The 20433-nt window shown below is 44.4% G+C and overlaps 1 protein-coding gene across 1 annotated transcript; it reads left to right on the top strand.

Moving 5' to 3' along the window:
- The first annotated feature begins 197 nt into the window (after nucleotides 1-197).
- On the top strand, nucleotides 198-19955 carry plod1a (procollagen-lysine, 2-oxoglutarate 5-dioxygenase 1a). Its single transcript, XM_028012855.1, has 19 exons — nucleotides 198-575; nucleotides 2960-3051; nucleotides 3137-3270; nucleotides 3939-4102; nucleotides 5684-5796; nucleotides 6449-6512; nucleotides 7833-7930; nucleotides 8626-8727; nucleotides 8837-8968; nucleotides 9816-9937; nucleotides 14441-14545; nucleotides 14660-14785; nucleotides 15894-16035; nucleotides 16150-16263; nucleotides 16349-16414; nucleotides 16508-16612; nucleotides 16773-16919; nucleotides 18202-18327; nucleotides 18945-19955. Exons 1-19 carry the CDS (start codon nucleotides 485-487, stop codon nucleotides 19098-19100), a joined length of 2199 nt encoding a protein of 732 aa, XP_027868656.1. The 5' UTR covers nucleotides 198-484; the 3' UTR covers nucleotides 19101-19955.
- The last annotated feature ends 478 nt before the right edge of the window (nucleotides 19956-20433 follow it).

Here is a 20433-nt window from a genome sequence, read left to right as displayed (position 1 = left end):
GTCAATGCGGAAATTAGGTCGTTTTCTTGTAATTCAAGATCAATTTTCCCAGCAAACTCTGCCTCGCACAGAAGCCCAGTATTAGAACAATGAGGCGTTCACTCGGCCCTTAGGAAAGTGTCGCATGAGGGGAAGTGGGGAAGTCTACGTGCAAGGAATCATGTCCTCCTTTCCCCAAAGTTTTTATCCCACCCACTCGTGGAGAGAGGGTGGTCCGTTTACATCATGACCTAGAAGTGTTCATTTCAAAAACGCCACAACAACAAGACTTTGAAAGTTTTACCATATTTTTTCACGGACGTGAAGGGACCGTTGGTTGCAAAGACAGGAAGAGTGGAATGGTGGGAAGAGGCACACTGGGGTGGTAGAAGCGTCCAGGAGGGTGTACGGTCAGTGAGGCTCTCGGTCCGGGACCAGGCGGCACATAGGAAGCCTTCGCACTCATTGGGATTCTGCTATATATATTCTGTAAACTCCGGTTAACATGACACTCGTATCTTTTCCCATCCTTTCATGGATGTGTTTCTGTGCACTTTCCTCGCTGGTGAACTGTGGCGATCCGCGTATCCCGGAGGGTAAGTGGAGCATTCCGCCGGAGCCGCCGCTCACATTTCCCACCGGGTTGTGTCGCTCAGGCTGCAGCTACTCTCAGTCTATCAGCGCGGTGTCCAGCTCTGCTCACCAGCCTCTGTGGCTCCGGGTGAAGTTAAACCCGCTCGGTGTTCTGGTAGTTGCGGTTATGTGTCGGTTCGCTTAGAGAACGTTCCAGCAGATTCGCTGCCGTTAAAACGCGGCAGCTCGGTTAGAAAAATCTGTTTTAGTCGTTACGGGTTTCAATTTTCAACCCTTCCTCATTCCGAATTATTATTACTATTCATGCTGAACTACATTATCTGGGGACTTTATTAAAAGCTTTTCAATCTATATTTGTGATAAATATATATTTTAGCTGCTTTCAGCTCAGAACTCAGACCTGAAGTTGACTTCTGATTCACACGTAATAAAGAACTATTGAACTGATTTTAGTGATTCAACCTTGACAGGTTTCAACATGACTGACCTTTTGTACATTGACTGCAAAATCAGATATTTGTGAATAATTTATTTGTAAAACAAAAACGAGAGTTGCAATATTTTGAGGATTTAGCATTAAGACAACATTGTACAGCGTCTTGCTGAAGACAGTAGCCTACATGCCAAACCCAGAAGTGATTACAATAGAATGGAGGAAGTTGTTTTATTTTATTTCTTTGTCCAAAACACAGTCGTAAAAATATTTACTAATCCAGTTTAGTTTCCAGTATTTCAAACTATGAGTCGTTGAGGCTCCCCAAAAGAAATGATCCTGGCAGAGGCTAACTTCGGCGCCATGAGAAGCTCTTCCATGCCGCTGACGTGGACGGGATTCCGCAGAGGACCGAGGGCTGAACACATCCTCCGGCTCCTGCAGCTTCTTCTCTACATCATCAAACATCTGCAACGTTTAATAAAATTATGGTCGTTTATTGTCAAAACTTGAACTATGTAGAAGTGACGCTAAAAGAAACAAAGAGACCACACGAAATAGGTCTCAGCCAATTGAATCCGTTTCAGAGAGAACCCCATCACACTGACTGTGTGTTTACAATGTTCAGATATTACAGTTGTATTACAGACATTCTTTTCAAATGCGCTTTCTTATGTGCTCCTGCTATGTCAGTGCAACACCGGTTATCTTTCTCCAGACATAACACTTTAAAAAAAAATAATAAAAAATGTTGAAGCAAATGATAAAGGAATAAAAAAGACTTTCAAAAATAGACAGGTCTACATTTTCTGCAGTTACATTTGTAAATATTTTAAATTCAGTTCATTTGAGTAAAGTAGGCAGTTCTAAGGGTTTTTAGAGGAGTTGTAGTCGATGTCCTGCAATGTTTAGATGTGTCTCTATTTTAGCACACATGAGTAACACGGTCATTAGCAGGACTCTGGAGAACTGGTGGACGAGGGACACATCTAAAAGCTGCATGGTGCTAAACCATGCTTTGATTTTAACTTCATCTTTTTATATGCATCTTTTAAAACTCCTATAAATGGCGTGTTTTACTGTTTTTAACCGGAGTTCTAAACAGTGAAGAGACAAACTGTCTTTGCAAATGTATTATTTCCAGAAAAGTAGTTTACACACACACACAGCTGCTTACAGCCCAGAGTACACAGCTCTGGAAAACAAAGATTACACGCTTTATACACTTAATCACACCGGAAGTGATAAATATCTACATCAAAACGCACTGGAAGACATGCATATGGGGAAAAACGATCCCAAATTTAGGAAGCAGTCCTGACATTTGAACAGTGACAACAGGGTTACAGGACAGTTAGTCAAACAATCTCCTGCTGATCCGCAGGACTTCATCTACTGTTCCACTTGGTTACACACAGTTCACTCAGAGAGATAAATGTCAATAGCAGAATAACTTGTCTGGCATTGTCAGAGGATTTGGCGAGTTTTTCATGGATTCTTAAGTCGACTGCTCAATTTAATGTGATACCATTTAAAGGTTTCCAACTGCATGACACTTAGTGCTTAGAAGCATTGCTACAACAATTAAATAATGAACCAAATAGACATTTTTGTATTTTTTTGTGCAGACATGAAAACAATTCAAGACTTAATTGCTTCTTTTCTGTAAGTTTGGTTTGTGTTTTCCTCTGGTTCTCTGCCAAAGCAAACGTAGCCCTGTGCGTGTGCCCAGAGTCACTTAGCTCAACAGTTTCTTACTTTGTCTGTCGTGAACAGACCAGTTATTCTGTCAAGGAGAACCTATAATTTACAGCCGAGCAACATTTCAAAGTTGAAACAAATAAGTTTATATGTTTATGTACACTTTTTTTCCCTATAATCTAAAACATATATGTTGTAGGGCATGAAGCAAACCATTTGACCACTCTTCCGTCTCATAATTTTTTCTTCCAGATAAACTTTTAGTTTTGACTGTGGCAACCAAAGAGACAGATGGCTTCAGGCGTTTCCTGAGGTCGGCCAAGCACTTCAACTACACAGTAAAAGTAAGTCACAGCTTCTCTACTTCTTTAGGTAAAAAAAAAAGAAAAAGAAAACCCTAATTGTAACTATTTTGTGTTGTTTTTCCAGGTGCTCGGCCAAGGGGAGAAGTGGAGGGGAGGTGATTACATGTCGGCTCCAGGAGGAGGTCAGAAGGTTCGCCTGCTGAAAGATGCTGTGGTGGAGATAAAGTCCGAGGACCAGGTCATCCTTTTTATCGACAGGTGGGGCTGACTCTCACATTTAACCTGCATCGACCTTCTTGCCGGTTTGTCTATTCTGTCCCTTTTGCTTTTATAGTGGAATGTTTCACAGATCTAAGTGAAGGGCAAAACAAAATGAGAACAGCATTTCTCTGAAGATGGTCAACTTCAGAGAAAGTCCAGCTAAAGACATTTAGAAAGCTTAATTGCAGTTGTAAACCATCTGGCTGCTTTGAAGGAAAATGGAAAGGAGTCCGAGGTTGAAAGAGTCCCGCATATGTAAAATTTGCCGTGTTTAGTTTTATTGCGATGGCTATCATTTTCTGTACGTTTTTGACAGTGTGTTATAGCCAATAGGTTCATTTGACCAAATTCAGATGTGGTCAAATCACTCTGTTTTTTATTTTGTATTAAAAAAAGCTGCAAATCCCAAACAATCCTTTTAAAAGAAACATTCGCTGAAAATGTGTTTCGTACACATAAACTACATCTCTGGGATAGCAATAGGAAAAAAGCAATATCATTCAAAAAACGCTGGTTTTTGAATCCAAAACCACTGGCACCTTAACTACCTTAACTCCTCACATTTATAGTGCTCTTCTCAGCCTTTTTTCTTTCTTTGTTTTTCACACAGCGACGCCAGAGTCGAGCTTTGAATGTTTCCTTCTTTCTCTCCCTTGTTGGCACAGCTACGACGTGGTTTTTGCCTCGGGTCCTAAAGAGCTACTCAGAAAGTTCCAGCAGGCCAAGCACAAGGTGGTGTTCTCCTCAGAGAGCCTCATCTGGCCAGACAGACATCTGGAGGACAAGTACCCCCATATCAGGGAGGGCAACAGGTTTCTGGGTTCGGGAGGTGGGTCACCCAGGTTGGATCACGTGGCTCTTACTGCTAACAACTATGATAGGTGGACAAAAGTAATATTTTAGTTCTTTAAATCGGCTAAACATGGGTTGTTTTCTCAGACTGTGTTATGTGCTACACTGAAAAAAGACAACAGTTTATCCAAGTAAACGTGTTAAGTTTATTAAGTCATCATGCTAAGCAAATGCAAGTAGATTAAGTTTGACAAACTTCATTTGATTACATGTAACAAATTAAGAAGTGCTGTCAATCGATCAGATAATCAGATTAATCACACTCTGGCACTGTGATTAATCACATCTAATCACCGTGCCTAACCTTTGTCAGCTTGAAATATAAATATGTACACAGTTGTGCACACTTGCCACACTCCAACCAATTAAAATTGTAAGAAACTATCTGAAAGCAGGTGCTATAATTTCCCATCACTCAACAGAAACTTACTCCACTTCACACACATACAAGTAGCAGCAAACCTGTGCAGGGGACAACCGACAGAGAAGATATATCCATCCATCCATCCATTTTCTGTTCACCCTTGTCCCTAATGGGGTCGGGAGGGTTGCTGGTGCCTATCTCCAGCTACGTTCCGGGCGAGAGGCGGGGTACACCCTGGACAGGTCGCCAGTCTGTCGCAGGGCAACACAGAGACATACAGGACAAACAACCATGCACACACACACTCACACCTAGGGAGAATTTAGAGAAACCAATTGACCTGACAGTCATGTTTTTGGACTGTGGGAGGAAGCCGGAGTACCCGGAGAGAACCCACGCATGCACAGGGAGAACATGCAAACTCCATGCAGAAAGACCCCGGCCGGGAATCGAACCCAGGACCTTCTTGCTGCAAGGCAACAGTGCTACCAACTGCGCCACTGTGCAGCAGAGAAGATATATTTTATTTTCTAATTCTCGGACGCCTCACCCCGTTCTTATGCTGCCCTGGAGAACTGCCCATATCCAAAACCGGTACGCTCTCAAAAAATGTTTAAGAAAATGTTTTATTGTCTCAAACCAAACATGTCTGAAGATTCTCAGTTTTCAAGGATTTCTTATTCCTGGACGTGCAGTATGAAGGAAGTCGTTTTGATTTAAACATTCATTCAAAAATGTCCCTTTCCAATAATTTCACATGGAACTTGTGCGATGAGGCAACAGCCACTTGTCCTCCTGCAGCCGAGTGAGCAGCATAACTTGTGCATGTGAAATTTCGATGTGCACGCTCGGTCCAGTGGCGCAACACAAGAAAGTTGAAAAATGTTCAACTTTTGTTGCTGTCTGCTGCTGTAGAAAACTTATCACCTGTCGCTGTCGTTCGGCGCTCTCTGTGTGTCGGTGGTCTTTGAAATATTCAATTTGGCGTTCTCTATTTAAACTTTCTGTGTCTGAGTGGTGTTCCGTGTGCACAGAAGCTGCTGACGTGGCCGTTGGTAGATTTTACAGTCTGGTGAATTGCTGACTGTGGAGCCTGTAAAACTGTGCCTACAAGCCCTCATTAGTACCGCCGACGTGGAGCTGACACACACGCACCCACACCTCCATTGTGATTGAACTTTATTTGGTTTCCAGGTTTCATGGGCTACCTGCCCAACATCAGAGAGATGGTTGCTAACTGGACGGGAGCAGACAGCGACAGCGACCAGCTCTTCTTCACTAAGGTTTACGTAGATCCAGCTAGAAGGGTAAGACGTGTCACTGTAATTACACAAACAAGCCCCTTTAATCAAAGCACTCAGCTACAACTAATGAGACTCCACATGTCCTGCACGTGTTTGATGTTGAAAAAGCTGCCGGTGGCACAACTTTTCCTTTTTCAGCCACACTTCAACATGCAGGACAAGAACACACAAATAAATATTTACAGTACAGACCAAAAGTTTGGACACACCTTCTAATTCAATGAGTTTCCTTTATTTTCATGACTATTGACATTGTAGATTCACACTGAAGGCATCAAAACTATGAATAACACATGTGGAAATATGCACTAAACAAAAAAGTGTAAAACAACTGAAAATAGCCCTTATATTCTAGTTTCTTCAAAGTAGCAACCTTTTGCTGTGATTACTGCTTTGCACACACTCTGCATTTTCTTGATGAGCTTCAAGAGGTCGTCACCTGAAATGGTTTTCACTTCATAGGTGTGCCCTGTCAGGTTAATAAGTGGGATTTCTTGCCTTATAAATAGTCATGAAAATAAAGAAAACCCATTGAATTAGAAAGGTGTTTCCAAACTTTTGGTCTGTACTGTACATGCAAACACGAGTAAGCTGAAAATGTAAACAATCAACTAATAATTTCAACTCACTCGACTGTTTCTAAATGTATTTTCAGAAGGCCTTAAACATCACCCTGGACACAAAGTGCAGATTGTTCCAGAACCTTCACGGAGCTCTTGGTGAGTGTTTAAAATGAGGCCAAATAAGGAGAGTCTTTTAACACGTCAACCATCTTTTCACCGTTTAGTTTAGTGGCCACACATCACTCTGACACTAAAGTAGGATTGAAAGCCCACCCTGTTATATGTGTTGCTCTGTTGGGAGGATATGAGCCATCAATGTCCTTCCTGGAATAAATAACTACTGGTGTTTTTACCTTTAGTGAAACGTTATTAGTTTTCCAGCTAACAGTTTTGTAGATCAGAAGATTGTAAAGCTAAAACCATACATTTTTTGAGTTTCTCTAGATCTTGCTGAGATGTTGGTCCCTTAATCCTGGAAATATTCTTCATGTGATAGAAGGCCGACTTCGTTACTGTCTTTATGTGTCTCTGAAGGTTCAGGTCACAGTTCATCTCTGCACCCAGGTTTTGAGCTTGATTGCTAGTTTCCAGCTGTAATAACTGAAGCTGTGTGCTGACTCTGGATGGTTCCTCTTTAGGTTCACGGATAATGACTTCAATAATGTCTCAGTTCAGCTAGAGGAAGTTATAGCACCTCCATGCATTGACTTTCTCTAAGCAGTGATTGGATGGCGTCGGAATGACCTGGCGACATCGTAATGTAGAGCCGTGTATCATTTGCGTAGTTATGGTAAATAATCTTTTCGCTTCTGATAACCTGAGCTGGTGGTAGTGTAGATGTTAAACAGAAGGGGCTCCAGGATTGAACTTTGGGGTACCCCACATGTGACATAGTGCCATAAAATTCACACTCATCTGCATAAGACCTCCTTGCTTTTGTCATATCTTGCTAGGATTACTGCAACACTCTGTGTGCCCATCTTGATAAAGTCTCACCTCAGCAGGTGTGAACTGTCCAAGACACAGCTGAATGTGTTCAGACTAGAAACAGACGCTGTCAAACCTGTGCTGATTTCTACGCTCACTGCCTTCCTGTTCATTTCAGGATCCAGTTTAATTCTGTTACACGTCCTGTCAGAACTTCAGGTCCACTAAGAGCATGAAGGTCCACTAATGAGCTGTTGTTAGACAGAGCTTCAGCAGTGGAGCCAACTAATCCATGGAACCACCTTAAATCTCTGTTTAGAAAAAAAATTATTGCCTGAGTTTATTTTAGGCAGTTATTTTAACATGTTTATATTTCATAGTTTTATGGTGCCTTTAAATGTGCCGTAAACATGCCACGCCTGTGAGTTTGTTCGGATCCAACAAATGGGTTCAAACGGCTGAAGAACTTCATGCGGGTTCAGCTGTACAGAGCTGCAGGTCGGTCATAATGTTGTGCCTGGTCAGTTCTATTTATGTTTGTCTTTCCAGATGAGGTGGTGCTGAAGTTTGAAGACGGTCAAGTTCGGGCCAGAAATGTACAGTATGACACCCTGCCCGTCATCCTCCATGGAAACGGACCAACTAAGGTACTGCAGATAGAGAAAAGGAATGAAGCTGCTCAATTGGACTCCATCGCTTTCCCCACGACTTTCAACTACAAAGTAGCTACAGCAGCAGTCTGTTGGCAGAAGAGGTGTAGCCTGTAAAATATTTTTTTAGTTGTGACTAGAGATGCACAGATCCAATGTTAATACATGCACTGGTTCTGGTACTGAAAAAAAATAAAACATTCTAGATGGGTTTGCCCGATCGATATGGGCACAAAGCAAATTCAATGCTCTGTGCTCTGAGCTATTTATTTTACAGTACATTTAGAAATACTAATTGCACTTTCTGAACCATTTGACAAAAGGTTTATTGCATTTAATTTTTTACATGTTTGATCAACCTACTGTTTTTGTCAGTTTCAGCTCCTTTCTTGCTTAAATGACATCGGCTGTTGTACTCCTGGTTGCACTGACCGGACAAATTAAAGTTGTGTTGTTTTTATATGTTTGACCAAGCTTGTGAGGCTATCGGTGTACTTAAGTGTGTGTGGTGCAGAGTTATCAAATAAATTTGTAATTAAGTACATTTATTTCTGTTTTAAAAAAAGAGAGTTTTTCTGTATCAGAACGGCCTCGGCCGACACTGAGCAGATATCTGTATCGGCTTGAGAAAAGTGGATCGGTGCATCCCCAGTTGTGACGCGATGACCTACAGGAACACGTTTGTTTTCCAGCTCCAGATGAACTATCTGGGCAACTACGTCCCCAACTCGTGGACGTTTGAGAGCGGTTGCACCGCTTGCCTCGAGAACCTGCGTTCACTCTCATCCCTGAAGGTCAGCTCAGTTCTCAACCAGCCACAGCTTTTCCAACCAGGTTTTCCATGAAATACATTAAGTCTGCGCAAAACAGTAGTCGGATGAAGTCTGCTGTTGTCTTCTACAGGAAAGTGAGTACCCTCTGGTGGTGATCGGGATCTTCATTCAGCAGCCAACGCCATTCGTATCTGTCTTCTTCGAACGTCTTCTGAAGCTCCAGTACCCGAAGAACAGACTCAAGCTCTTCATTTCCAACCAGGTTACCCCTGATGTACACTTCTCAAAAAACAGCATGTCCTACATCACATTGGATACAAATATTTCAGTTAAAAATCTTTATTTATTACATAGTGGAACGCGTTGAGGACAAAATAGCATAAAATGGCCAATGTATTGTTATTATCCTATGGAGGCCTGGATTTAGAATCACATCCAAGGCGGATCCAACTTTTTCCTCACTGTCTGAAGTTAAATCAGGCCATACATCCCTCGTTTTGTTCAGTTAGCAAACTTACGATTTTGAAGACATTAATAAATACATTTCAGACATTTTGTTTCTCTTGCTATTGTGGCATTTAGCAAATAGAAATAATAATTTTGGTGTTTATAAGTACTCTAAAAGGGGAACATAAAGACAGATTTTGATACGGATGGAAGCCCAGCAGCCTGTAGACCAGTTAGTTCACTGAAGAGTGGCGTCATTAATGTTATTAAAGACTCTTACAGGTAAGCATGTTTCAGTAGTGAAGGGTTCTGAAGTTTGGGTTAAAGGCGGCCGTTTCTTTTTCTTGGCTGAACTGAAACAGTAGCTCCATGGGACATTGATTCTCTTTTTCTAACTCTCTCAGTAATGAAAGTGTTTCTGTGGAAGGAATCACAGAAACACTCGCAGTGTTTCTGTGGTGTGAAGAGAATCGAAACATTATTATTTTGTGTGTGTCAACACTGTATTTAACAGGAAGAAACAATTGCAGTACTCCTGGTGTAAATCCACATTCAGCAGTGCTAAAGCTGCCACATTGCGAACATGAATATTCCTGTCTCTCCTGTTTTGTCTACAGAGGTGAATGTACATAAGAAACACATTAAATCTTTTGTTCTTGCAGGAGCCTCATCATGAGCAGCAGGTCAGCTCCTTCCTGCAGAATCATGGGAGTCTGTATCTGGATGTAAAATCCATTCGGCCTGACGAGGAGATGGGTGGAGCAGATGCTCGTGACTTGGCCTTGTGAGTTTCAGTTTATGTTCAAAACATTTTTTAACATCTTCCAGTGTCATGGCAACCACTGTGGAGGCATAGACAGGTTATCCTGCATCGATAGATATAGAAGCCCTCCTAGTCCAAGTTGCTAATATGCTAAAAGTCTAAAAGTTACTTTCATTCAACAAGAATGAGTGGGAATAAAAGCAAGAAAGGATGAGTCCCATTTAGTTTTACTGCTGCAAAAGCTAGTGTTACATGCATATGATTTTAATTTATTTCTAAACCCAAAGATTTAAATTAACCGTGAAAATGTTAGAAAGATGGGAGCAGCTGCAATCTATCAACAAAAACCTTTCTTTATTGGAACAAACGAGGCCTATTAAGCAGGAGATTCACAAAATTCTGGGTGAGGACACTGAAAAAAACCCTTCAAATACATGAGACAAAGAGGCTATGAACCAGGGCCTAAAGCTTTCAAGCTGCTTACATGGAAACCTAGATTATGTTAGAAAACATAATCTATAAAATGAGACAACTAAAACTCGAAGAAATTCAGAAATTATGGGGGCCTGCCATAGCAATGCATAAGTGAGCAGTGAAATGCTCACAGGAATGTTCATTAGTGCACCGCCTTAGCTATTCGTCTCAGGCGGTGCACTAATATTAGCCTGTACTGTAAAATAGACATTGTAGCTATATTTTTTTTGTATTTTTGTATTAGCTATGTTTAGTACACTAACCTCCCATGGGCCCACCACCCGTGGGAGGGGCCAAAGGGGTCGGGTGCACTGTGTGATGGGTGGCGGCCAAGGGAGGGGACCCTGGCGGTCCGATCCTCGGTTGCAGAAACTGGCTCTTGGGACGTGGAATGTCACCTCTTTGGTGGGGAAGGAGCCGGAGCTAGTGCGTGAGGTCGAGAGGTTCCGGCTAGAAATAGTCGGTCTCACCTCGACGCATGGCTCTGGTTCTGGAACCAGTCTCCTTGAGAGGGGCTGGACATACTTCCACTCTGGAGTTGCCCAGGGAGAGAGACGTCGGGCAGGAGTGGGCATACTTGTTGCTCCCCATCTCGGCGCCTGTACGTTGGGGTTCACCCCGGTGAACGAGAGGGTAGCATCCCTCCGCCTACGGGTGGGGGGACGGGTTCTGACTGTCGTTTGTGCTTACGGGCCGAACGACAGTTCAGATTACCCACCCTTTTTGGAGTCCTTAGAGGGGGTACTGGAGAGTGCTCCTCCTGGGGACTCCCTTGTTCTGCTGGGGGACTTCAACGCTCACGTGGGCAACGACAGTGAGACCTGGAGGGGCGTGGTTGGGAGGAACGGCCCGCCCGACCTGAACTCGAGCGGTGTTCTGTTGCTGGACTTCTGTGCTCGCCATGGATTGTCCATAACGAACACCATGTTCAAGCATAAGGGTGTCCATATGTGCACTTGGCACCAGGACACCCTAGGCCGCAGTTCGATGATCGACTTTGTCATCGTTTCATCGGATCTGCGGCCGTATGTCTTGGACACTCGGGTGAAGAGAGGTGCGGAGCTGTCCACTGACCACTACCTGGTGGTGAGTTGGCTCCGGTGGTGGGGGCGAAAGCCGGTCAGACCTGGCAGGCCCAAACGTGTTGTGAGGGTCTGCTGGGAACGTCTGGCGGAATCCCCTGTGAGACGGAGCTTTAACTCCCATCATGGAGTCTGAGTGGACCGTGTTCCGTGCCTCCATTGTCGAGGCGGCCGATCGGAGCTGTGGCCGCAAGGTTGTCGGGGCCTGTCGCGGCGGCAACCCTTGAACCCGTTGGTGGACACCTTCGGTGAGGGATGCCGTCAGGCTGAAGAAGGAGTCCTATCGGGCCTTTTTGGCCTGTGGGACTCCGGAAGCAGCTGATGGGTACCGGCGGGCGAAGCGGCATGCGGCTCGGGCGGTTGCTGAGGCAAAAACTCGGGCGTGGGAGGAGTTTGGAGAGGCCATGGAGAAAGACTTCCGCACGGCTTCGAGGCGATTCTGTTCCACCATCCGGCGTCTCAGGGGGGGGAAGCGGTGCAGCACAAACACTGTTTATAGTGGGGATGGTGTGCTGCTGACCTCTACTCGGGACGTTGTGGGTCGGTGGGCAGAGTACTTCGAAGACCTCCTCAATCCCACCAACATGCCTTCCACTGAGGAAGCGGAGCCTGGGGACTCTGGGTTGGGCTCTCCAATCTCTGGGGGCGAGGTCGCCGAGGTGGTTAAAAAGCTCCTCGGTGGCAAGGCCCCGGGGGTGGATGAGATCCGCCCGGAGTTCCTTAAGGCTCTGGATGTTGTAGGGTTGTGTTGGTTGACGCAACTCTGCAATATCGCATGGACATCGGGGGCAGTTCCCCTGGATTGGCAGACTGGGGTGGTGGTCCCCCTGTTCAAAAAGGGGGACCGGAGGGTGTGCTCCAATTATAGAGGGGTCACACTCTTAAGCCTCCCTGGCAAGGTCTATTCAGGGGTCCTGGAGAGGAGGGTCCGTCGGATAGTCGAACCTCGGATTCAGGAAGAGCAGTGTGGTTTTCGTCCTGGTCGTGGAACACTGGACCAGCTCTACACCCTCGGCAGGGTCCTGGAGGGTGCTTGGGAGTTCGCCCAACCAGTCTACATGTGTTTTGTGGACTGGGAGAAGGCGTTCGACCGTGTCCCTCGGGGAGCCCTGTGGGGGGTTCTCCGGGAGTATGGGGTACCGGGCCCTTTGATACGGGCTGTCAGGTCCCTGTATGACCGGTGTCAGAGTCTGGTCCGCATTGCCGGCAGTAAGTCGGGCTCGTTTCCGGTGAGAGTTGGACTCCGCCAGGGCTGCCCTTTGTCACCGATTCTGTTCATCACTTTTATGGACAGAATTTCTAGGCGCAGCCAAGGTGTTGAGGGGATCCGATTTGGTGACCTTAGGATCTCATCTCTGCTTTTCGCAGACGATGTGGTCCTTTTGGCTTCATCAGATCGTGATCTGCAGCTCTCGCTGGAGCGGTTCGCAGCCGAGTGTGAAGCGGCCGGGATGGGGATCAGTGCCTCCAAATCCGAGGCCATGGTCTTGAGCCGGAAAAGGGTAGAGTGCCTTCTCCGGGTCAGGGGGGGTGTCCTGCCCCAAGTGGAGGAGTTTAAGTATCTCGGGATCTTGTTCACGAATGGGGGAAGAAGGGAGCGGGAGATCGACAGGCGGATTGGCGCAGCGTCTGCTGTCAAGCGGGCGCTGTACCGGTCCGTCGTGGTGAAGAGAGAGCTGAGCCAAAAAGCGAAGCTCTCGATTTACCGGTCGATCTACGTTCCCACCCTCATCTATGGTCATGAGCTTTGGGTCATGACCGAAAGAACGAGATCGCGGATACAAGCGGCCGAAATGGGTTTTCTCCGTAGGGTGGCTGGGCTCTCCCTTAGAGATAGGGTGAGAAGCTCAGTCATCCGGGAGGGACTCAGAGTAGAGCCGCAGCTCCTTCACATCGAGAGGAGCCAGTTGAGGTGACTTGGGCATCTGGTCAGGATGCCTCCTGGACGCCTCCCTGGTGAGGTGTTCCGGGCACGTCCCACCGGGAGGAGGCCCCGGGGAAGACCCAGGACACGCTGGAGAGACTATGTCTCTCGGCTGGCCTGGGAACGCCTCGGGATTCCCCCGGAAGAGCTGGAAGAAGTGGCCGGGGAGAGGGAAGTCTGGGCCTCCCTTCTGAAGCTGCTAACCCCGCGACCCGACCTCGGATAAGCGGAAGAAGATGGATGGATGGATGGATGGATAGTACACTAAATGGAAGACAACATGCTAGTGATAGCATTTAGGCTAACATTAGCATTCTGGCTAATTTTAGCTTATACACTGCTTTTAACATACTGAATGGAGTAAGTCCATGCTAGTCAACATGCTTGAGATTCTCCACATGCTATTTAGTAAATTTTAGCTAAGCTTAGCATTGATGCTAACTTTTAGCATCAGAACGCTGAGTTCCAACTAACGGGCACACTTTGGCAGGCCCCATTTAAATTTCTTCAGGAATGTTCTAGTTTGAAGAATATTATGCAGCTTTATACACACAGCCAGACAAAAAGGATGATAAAAGAAATATTTTAAAAAATAGATTTTTTTTATTACTGAGAATAGACTAAATGTTTTTCAGTTTGTCCCCCATTTGAGGCCAAATGAATTCAAACGTGACATCTTTACTGTAATGAGGCAAAGAGCTTTGGATCTACACTGATTTACACAAATGTATTTGTTGATTTAAAGTACTAAATTCTTTAAAAAATAGTGCGAATCCTCAGCTTATTGTTGAGTGGCTACAAGAAAAGTTGAACCAAAATGTGGCCTGCAAATACTCATAACAAAACGTTTTGAGACCCCTGAGCCAACCTGTAAAGTCTGTGGTCTCAATAAATCAGAGCAGATCTGATGCCAGCTGTTCCGGGGCCCTGGCTTTGCCTGAGCCGTTTACTCCATTTTACAGATGATGGTGCAGAAAACTTCGTTGTAGTTGAAATGTTAAAAACCTGTAAAGGGTTAACTAGCACCTCTGCTTTGTCTTGCAGTGACATGTGCCGGAAAGACAAGGAGTGTGATTATTTCTTCAACTTGGACATTGAAGTGGTCCTAAAGAACGAGAACACATTGAAAATCTTGATTAAGCAAAACCTGTAAGTACATTTCAAAAAATGTCAGATTTGATTTCTGCACCGCAAACTGTAAGGCTTTATTTACTGCTTTATTTACCCGGTCACCACGCCCTCATGCCTGAACTTGTCCCCCAGGCCCATCGTGGCGCCCATGATAACTCGAGCGGGCCGACTGTGGAGCAATTTCTGGGGGGCGCTCAGCGAGGACGGCTACTACGCCCGATCTGAGGACTACGTGGACATCGTCCAAGGACGGAGAGTGTGAGTCTGCTGGTGTCCCCCAGGGACTTGAATGCTATCTTACTGGGTAGGCTGATGATCAATAATTTGACAGGAAATGATGTTTACTTAGATCGGTCCAACCACTGGGAAGTTCTAAACCTGAAACGCCTGAAGTGGTGATTAAAAAAAAACCCAAAACAGCAATGTTGGAGGGAAAAGTCGTGATGAGAGAGAAGGTCAAAGTTGAAGCCAGCTGTAGATCCAGACACGATCAGAGGGAAGACGAAACAGAACCGGTTTCTGGATCAAACCAGAAAACAGACAGTTTTTAAAAAATATTATAATAATTAAATAATATTTCAGTTCAATTAAAAATATTTTATTCATAACAAAGGAAAATGCTTTGCTGTCGGGACTTACATCATTCAAGTATTTCCGGAGAGTCGTTGTGGATGGTGATTCTGTGGGCAGGAGGGATTGTTAAAAGCGAATCCGAAGAGGCCTCTGACTGAAGACTGTTGCTCATGATATCATGACATGCCAACAGTTCAATGTCTGGATACAATATTTCACAGCACATGTCCTGCATGACTTCATCAGTTGGTGTCAAGCTCTGCTAGTCCTTCTCATTTGCCTTTGCTGCTCCTGGCCGTGTTGTTAGAAAGTCGGGATATGATCCTTTCCCATTTTGATTGAAGAAGATGGTTTGAACGTCCTCCTTCTCTCTCCACACCCGTTCTTATGCCTCATTTTCGACTCCGCTGTGATTTGGGGGTCAAAGTTCAGGTATTATTTGAGGTTTTGAGAAGCTAACCAGCTGCAACTACTTTTAAAAACATAAAAAGATCTGCCACAGATCATTGTCCTGCTCTTGTATTTTTACAAGAGTAGAAATTCTTCCAGCTGCACAGAGTCAAAAACCAGAGGAATAACTGTCCAAATAAACTAAAAAAAAAATTTATATTATACACAGAGGTACTCCAACAAGTTGCAACGATTCTAGAATCAGTAAAGAGGGACATTAATACAGTACAAAAAAGGCCTTTTGTAAAAGCCTTGTTCTGTCATGGTCTTTTAGAATCTGCAGCATTCTGTCAGTCTCTTCCTGATGTCGGATCCTTGTGTTTGCTTTGAAATTCTTTTGCAGGGGCTTGTGGAATGTACCCTACGTTTCCAGCGTCTACTTGGTGAAGGCGAGCCTGCTGCAGGCAGAGCTGAAGGACTACCAACTGTTTACCTCAGAGAGCTTAGACCCCGACATGGCTTTCTGCCACAACGTTCGCAGCAAGGTCTTTGGGACAGCAGAGATTCAAAATTAGACTCTGATTCAAGGGTTTTGTTAAACATCATGGAAAGTTTCTCCATAACCTTAAACCTGCGACTCTGTCTTGTCCTTTTGCCAGGGTGTCTTCATGTACGTAAACAATTTACACACATTTGGCCGCATTCTGTCGACAGAGAAGTACAAGACAGAACATCTTCACAATGATCTGTGGCAGATCTTTGAAAATCCTCTGGTAAGGACAGACGGACGGACGGACGGACTGGACGGACGGATGGTGTTGAACTGATCGGAGTGTGGTCTGTCTCTGTGTGTTTCAGGACTGGCAGGAACGTTACATCCACGAGAATTACACCCGCATGATTAAGGATAAACTGATTGAAAATGTGAGAAGCAGCATGAAGCCAGATTCCAGAGAGAACCCACCAAACTGAAACGACTCTCTAACCCCGGGTTGATCGGTTCTGTCTTCTCTCTAGCCGTGTCCAGATGTTTACTGGTTCCCAGTGTTCACTGATGTGGCCTGTAACCATCTCGTTGAAGAAATGGAACACTTTGGCAAGTGGTCAGGAGGGGGAAATATGGTAAGCTGTTGCATGGATGTGTTTATCCTTCACGTTGTACAATGCATGACCTGCATCAGTGAGGCTGAGTGGACATAGCTGCTAGTGTTATGAGAGTTTTCTCTGTTGTCTCAGTCCATGCCGTCCCTCAGTGATACATTTGGATTGGTTTATTTCCCAGGATACCAGAATCCAGGGGGGCTATGAGAACGTCCCCACCATCGACATCCACATGAACCAGGTCAACTTTGACAAGGAATGGCAAAAGTTCTTGCTGGAGTTTGTTGCACCCATAACAGAGAAAATGTTCCCTGGGTACTACACCAAGGTGAGACCTCCGAACCCTAAATGATCCACTGCGAGCTGGGAGGAGTGTTGGACCAAAAGTCCTGATCCACCCTCCTTTCCTCATCTTTTGCTTCCTAGCAACCAGAGTAAGGCATTAAAATGGTCATGCTCAGTAGTTCCCCTGTAGGAGATCCTGAGGTCTGAGTTGGACTTGGGCTGACTTTTACATCATTCAGGCAAAAATTGCTCCTAAGCTCAATGAATGACCTGTTAGCTGCTAACAAACATCCGTCCACCTGTGGTGCTTTGATCTGTCCAGGGTCACTGAGGCCTGATTCCACATAGCTATCCTAAACCAATGAAAAGATATCTTTTAGACTCTTTGATTCTTTCACACGTTTGTTGTCATTTCTGACAAACGTCTCAGCAGTCCCAATTTAGAGCTGTCACCAATAAGACTCTACTGTAGAGCAGAACACTAAGCAACAAAGGCGTTACCAAGGATTTTTGCTCATATCATTTGTCTTGAAAAGCAACATCTGAAAAACACTTTTTGGGGGTTTTCCTGAATTTGCTCTGCAGAAGTCAATCAGAAAGTACTTGCTATGTAGTGTTTTACTTCTTCATATAGTCTAACCCTTTTTACCTCCTCTGAACAGGAATCGTTGAAGCGATGGAAACAAAATGGCTGCTTCCTGAGCAGCCATTTTGCACTGCTTCACTGTATTACTGCTGCACTGTACTATGAAAATAAAGGCTTCTTCTTGTTAAGATAGTTTAATAGGAATCTGGAAAGCCTCTAGATAAACTGAATATTTTGTGTGTAGCATCTTTGAATGAGGCACAATGACGTGGGCAGCATGCCAGCCTGTAGATGGCAAAATTCTGACTGCAGAATTTTGCCACAACATAATTCTGCAGTTGCTAACTATTAACTAGTTAGTGAAACTAGTTAATAGTCTCATGTAGTAATAATGAAGACAACTTCAAAAGAGTACAGGACACAGGCTGGGAGTTTGCACTTTGCACTGTCCTGTAGCGCCACCTTGTGACCAAACTACAGACTGGCTTTCAAATGAAACAAATTCATGGGGATTTTCTGCATCAGTCTTAAAGCAATGTAGGGCAAGTTTATTGGCTATTATTTACAGTAAATTTCAGCAACAGCATTGACAATGCTGTGTCAATTCAACATTGACACAGTAATGTCTGTGATTGCAAACATTGCATTGCAGTTCTAAAATAAAGTGATGGAATTAATGAAGTTCCAGCTCTTAGTTTTGTTTTAGGTTCTTATGTCTGCTGTGTCTCTGTGTTTGCAGGCTCAGTTTGACTTGGCCTTCGTAGTTAGATATAAGCCAGACGAGCAGCCCTTTCTGCGGCCGCATCACGACGCCTCTACATTCACTATAAACATTGCACTCAATCAAGTCGGCACTGACTACCAGGTAAGCGGACAGTGGCCCTTCTACTCTGCACCTCACAGATTTTGGAGCAATAATGCTAACAGACAGGGAAAGCTGCTCATCACACACGTGATACAGTCAGGAGGTGCAGTAGTCATAGCTCCTGACAACGAGATAAAAAGATGAAAGCACATGTAAGTGACTGATTATGTTGGCTTTTAAAGTTTGACGTCTTTCCTCATTGAGAAATTACTTTTACTTAAAAAAAAAAAAAAAAAAGGTGTGGAGCTTTGATGGCTTTCTGCATCCTTCAGACGTAATAGAACATATCATTTAAATCTCAACTTCAGCTTTAAAAGTGTCTTTTTCAAACTGGAAATAAATATTATTCAAAAACTGAATCGGTTTCTGCCAAACTCCAGTCAGAAATATTTTATTTCTTACTGATAATGCCCATCAGTGGCCTAATGAAAACTCGGTTTTCCTCTTGAAACATGTTGCCGACGTCAGGCCTAAGCTTTTTAAGATAACACATTTTTTTGTATCTTTAGAGACTGTTTTGTGTTGGTTTTTTTTGCTTTTGCCTGAATTCAAAGATGAGTGAACCTTCAGTTGAGGTGCGCATAGAGTGAAAGATGTAAAGTGTTTTATGGATGCAGGGTGGTGGATGCCGCTTCCTCCGATACGACTGCTCCGTCCAGGCCCCCCGGAAAGGCTGGGCCCTCATGCACCCCGGCCGCCTCACTCACTACCATGAAGGCCTGCCCACCACTGCGGGGGTCCGCTACATCGCAGTGTCCTTTGTGGATCCCTGAACTTCACCACTGCATATTCCAGACTGTATGGGACACTGTGACGCCCAAAATAATCTGATTTTTTTTGACATTTATTTTATCTTTATCTCCGAAACATTTTTAATTAGTTCAATCACCGATACTCCATGTTGACTGTAAGCTTTAGTACGTCATCATTTACTAACTGAGCTGGGGACGTTTTTATTTTAGCATGTGAAAATACAACAACTTACTGGGAACGTAAAGGAGACGGGATCTAAAGAGTTCTCACCAAATCGTGCCTTATTTGAAGCAGTTTTCCCGGCCTGCACCTGGACCCAGTCAGCCTGGAGACAGGCTCTCGTGTCTCATTGAACGCACCAAAGGGGCAAAATCGTGTTCGCTTGGAAGTGGGAGTTGAGAATGACATTTCACCTCACCTGGGTTCCAGTTAGAGTCCCAGAACCAAACAGAAAAGGTGTGTGAACCACTCGCCGAAACCATCCTCCTGACTCTGATTGGTTGTTTCTGACCAACTGGCTGTTTTTCTACAGATGGCAGTAGGACCACAGGGAGGATTTTTCAGTCTCATATCACAACATAGTGACAGTTTTGGCTGATGTGTGCAAAGCACTTTTAAAAAAAAAATTAAAATTGCAACTTTTTCTGGATTTGTGGGGATAAATGAAGGAAGTTGGTCAAATACAAAATTATTTTCAGTATTTTATGAGACAAGAGGCTGCCCCTTGTGGTCAACTGCGGTATTGCATGTAGGCCTGTCGCAACAACAAATTTTGCTGGACAATACATTGTCCCAGAAATAATTGCAATGATGAATAATATTTCATGACCATATTCAAGTAATATAATGGTAACATAATGCAAGATACTGCAACCCGTAAAATGATGTCATTCCCAGTTCTTCCTCAAAGCAAGCTGTAAAAGTAAATGGAACAAATGTCATCGGTGCACGTGCATCCTGGGATTTGTAGGCCACTGTAATATAGAAGTTTACAATCAGCGATTAGATCGAAGTAGACATCTGATTTTAAACTGAAGATTTATTATTGATTCTTGTTAAGGAAAATGATTAAGTGCTAAAATACTTACATGTGTAAAGGAATATTAAGCACTCTTATTGGAAAAACAGGCTTTGTGTGACCCTTTGAGATGGCCCGATCGAGACAAGCAGGCGCCTATACAAGGGCCATAAAATTAGCATCTCCATGGAAACGGCAGCTGGAATGTGGGAGGAAGAAACTCCAGGGGAGTCGGCGAGATTTATATCAGGACTTCGGTGCTGGGGACATTCGTGCGTGGTACGCCCAGGATTAAGGGGTTTCCCTTGTTTGGTTTGACAGAGAACAGAGCTGAG

Source organism: Xiphophorus couchianus, chromosome 1 (genome assembly GCF_001444195.1).
Source record: "Xiphophorus couchianus chromosome 1, X_couchianus-1.0, whole genome shotgun sequence".
Lineage (NCBI taxonomy): Eukaryota > Metazoa > Chordata > Actinopteri > Cyprinodontiformes > Poeciliidae > Xiphophorus > Xiphophorus couchianus.
Note: the sequence above shows the minus strand (reverse complement) of the source record. Positions and strands in the feature narration are given on the sequence as shown.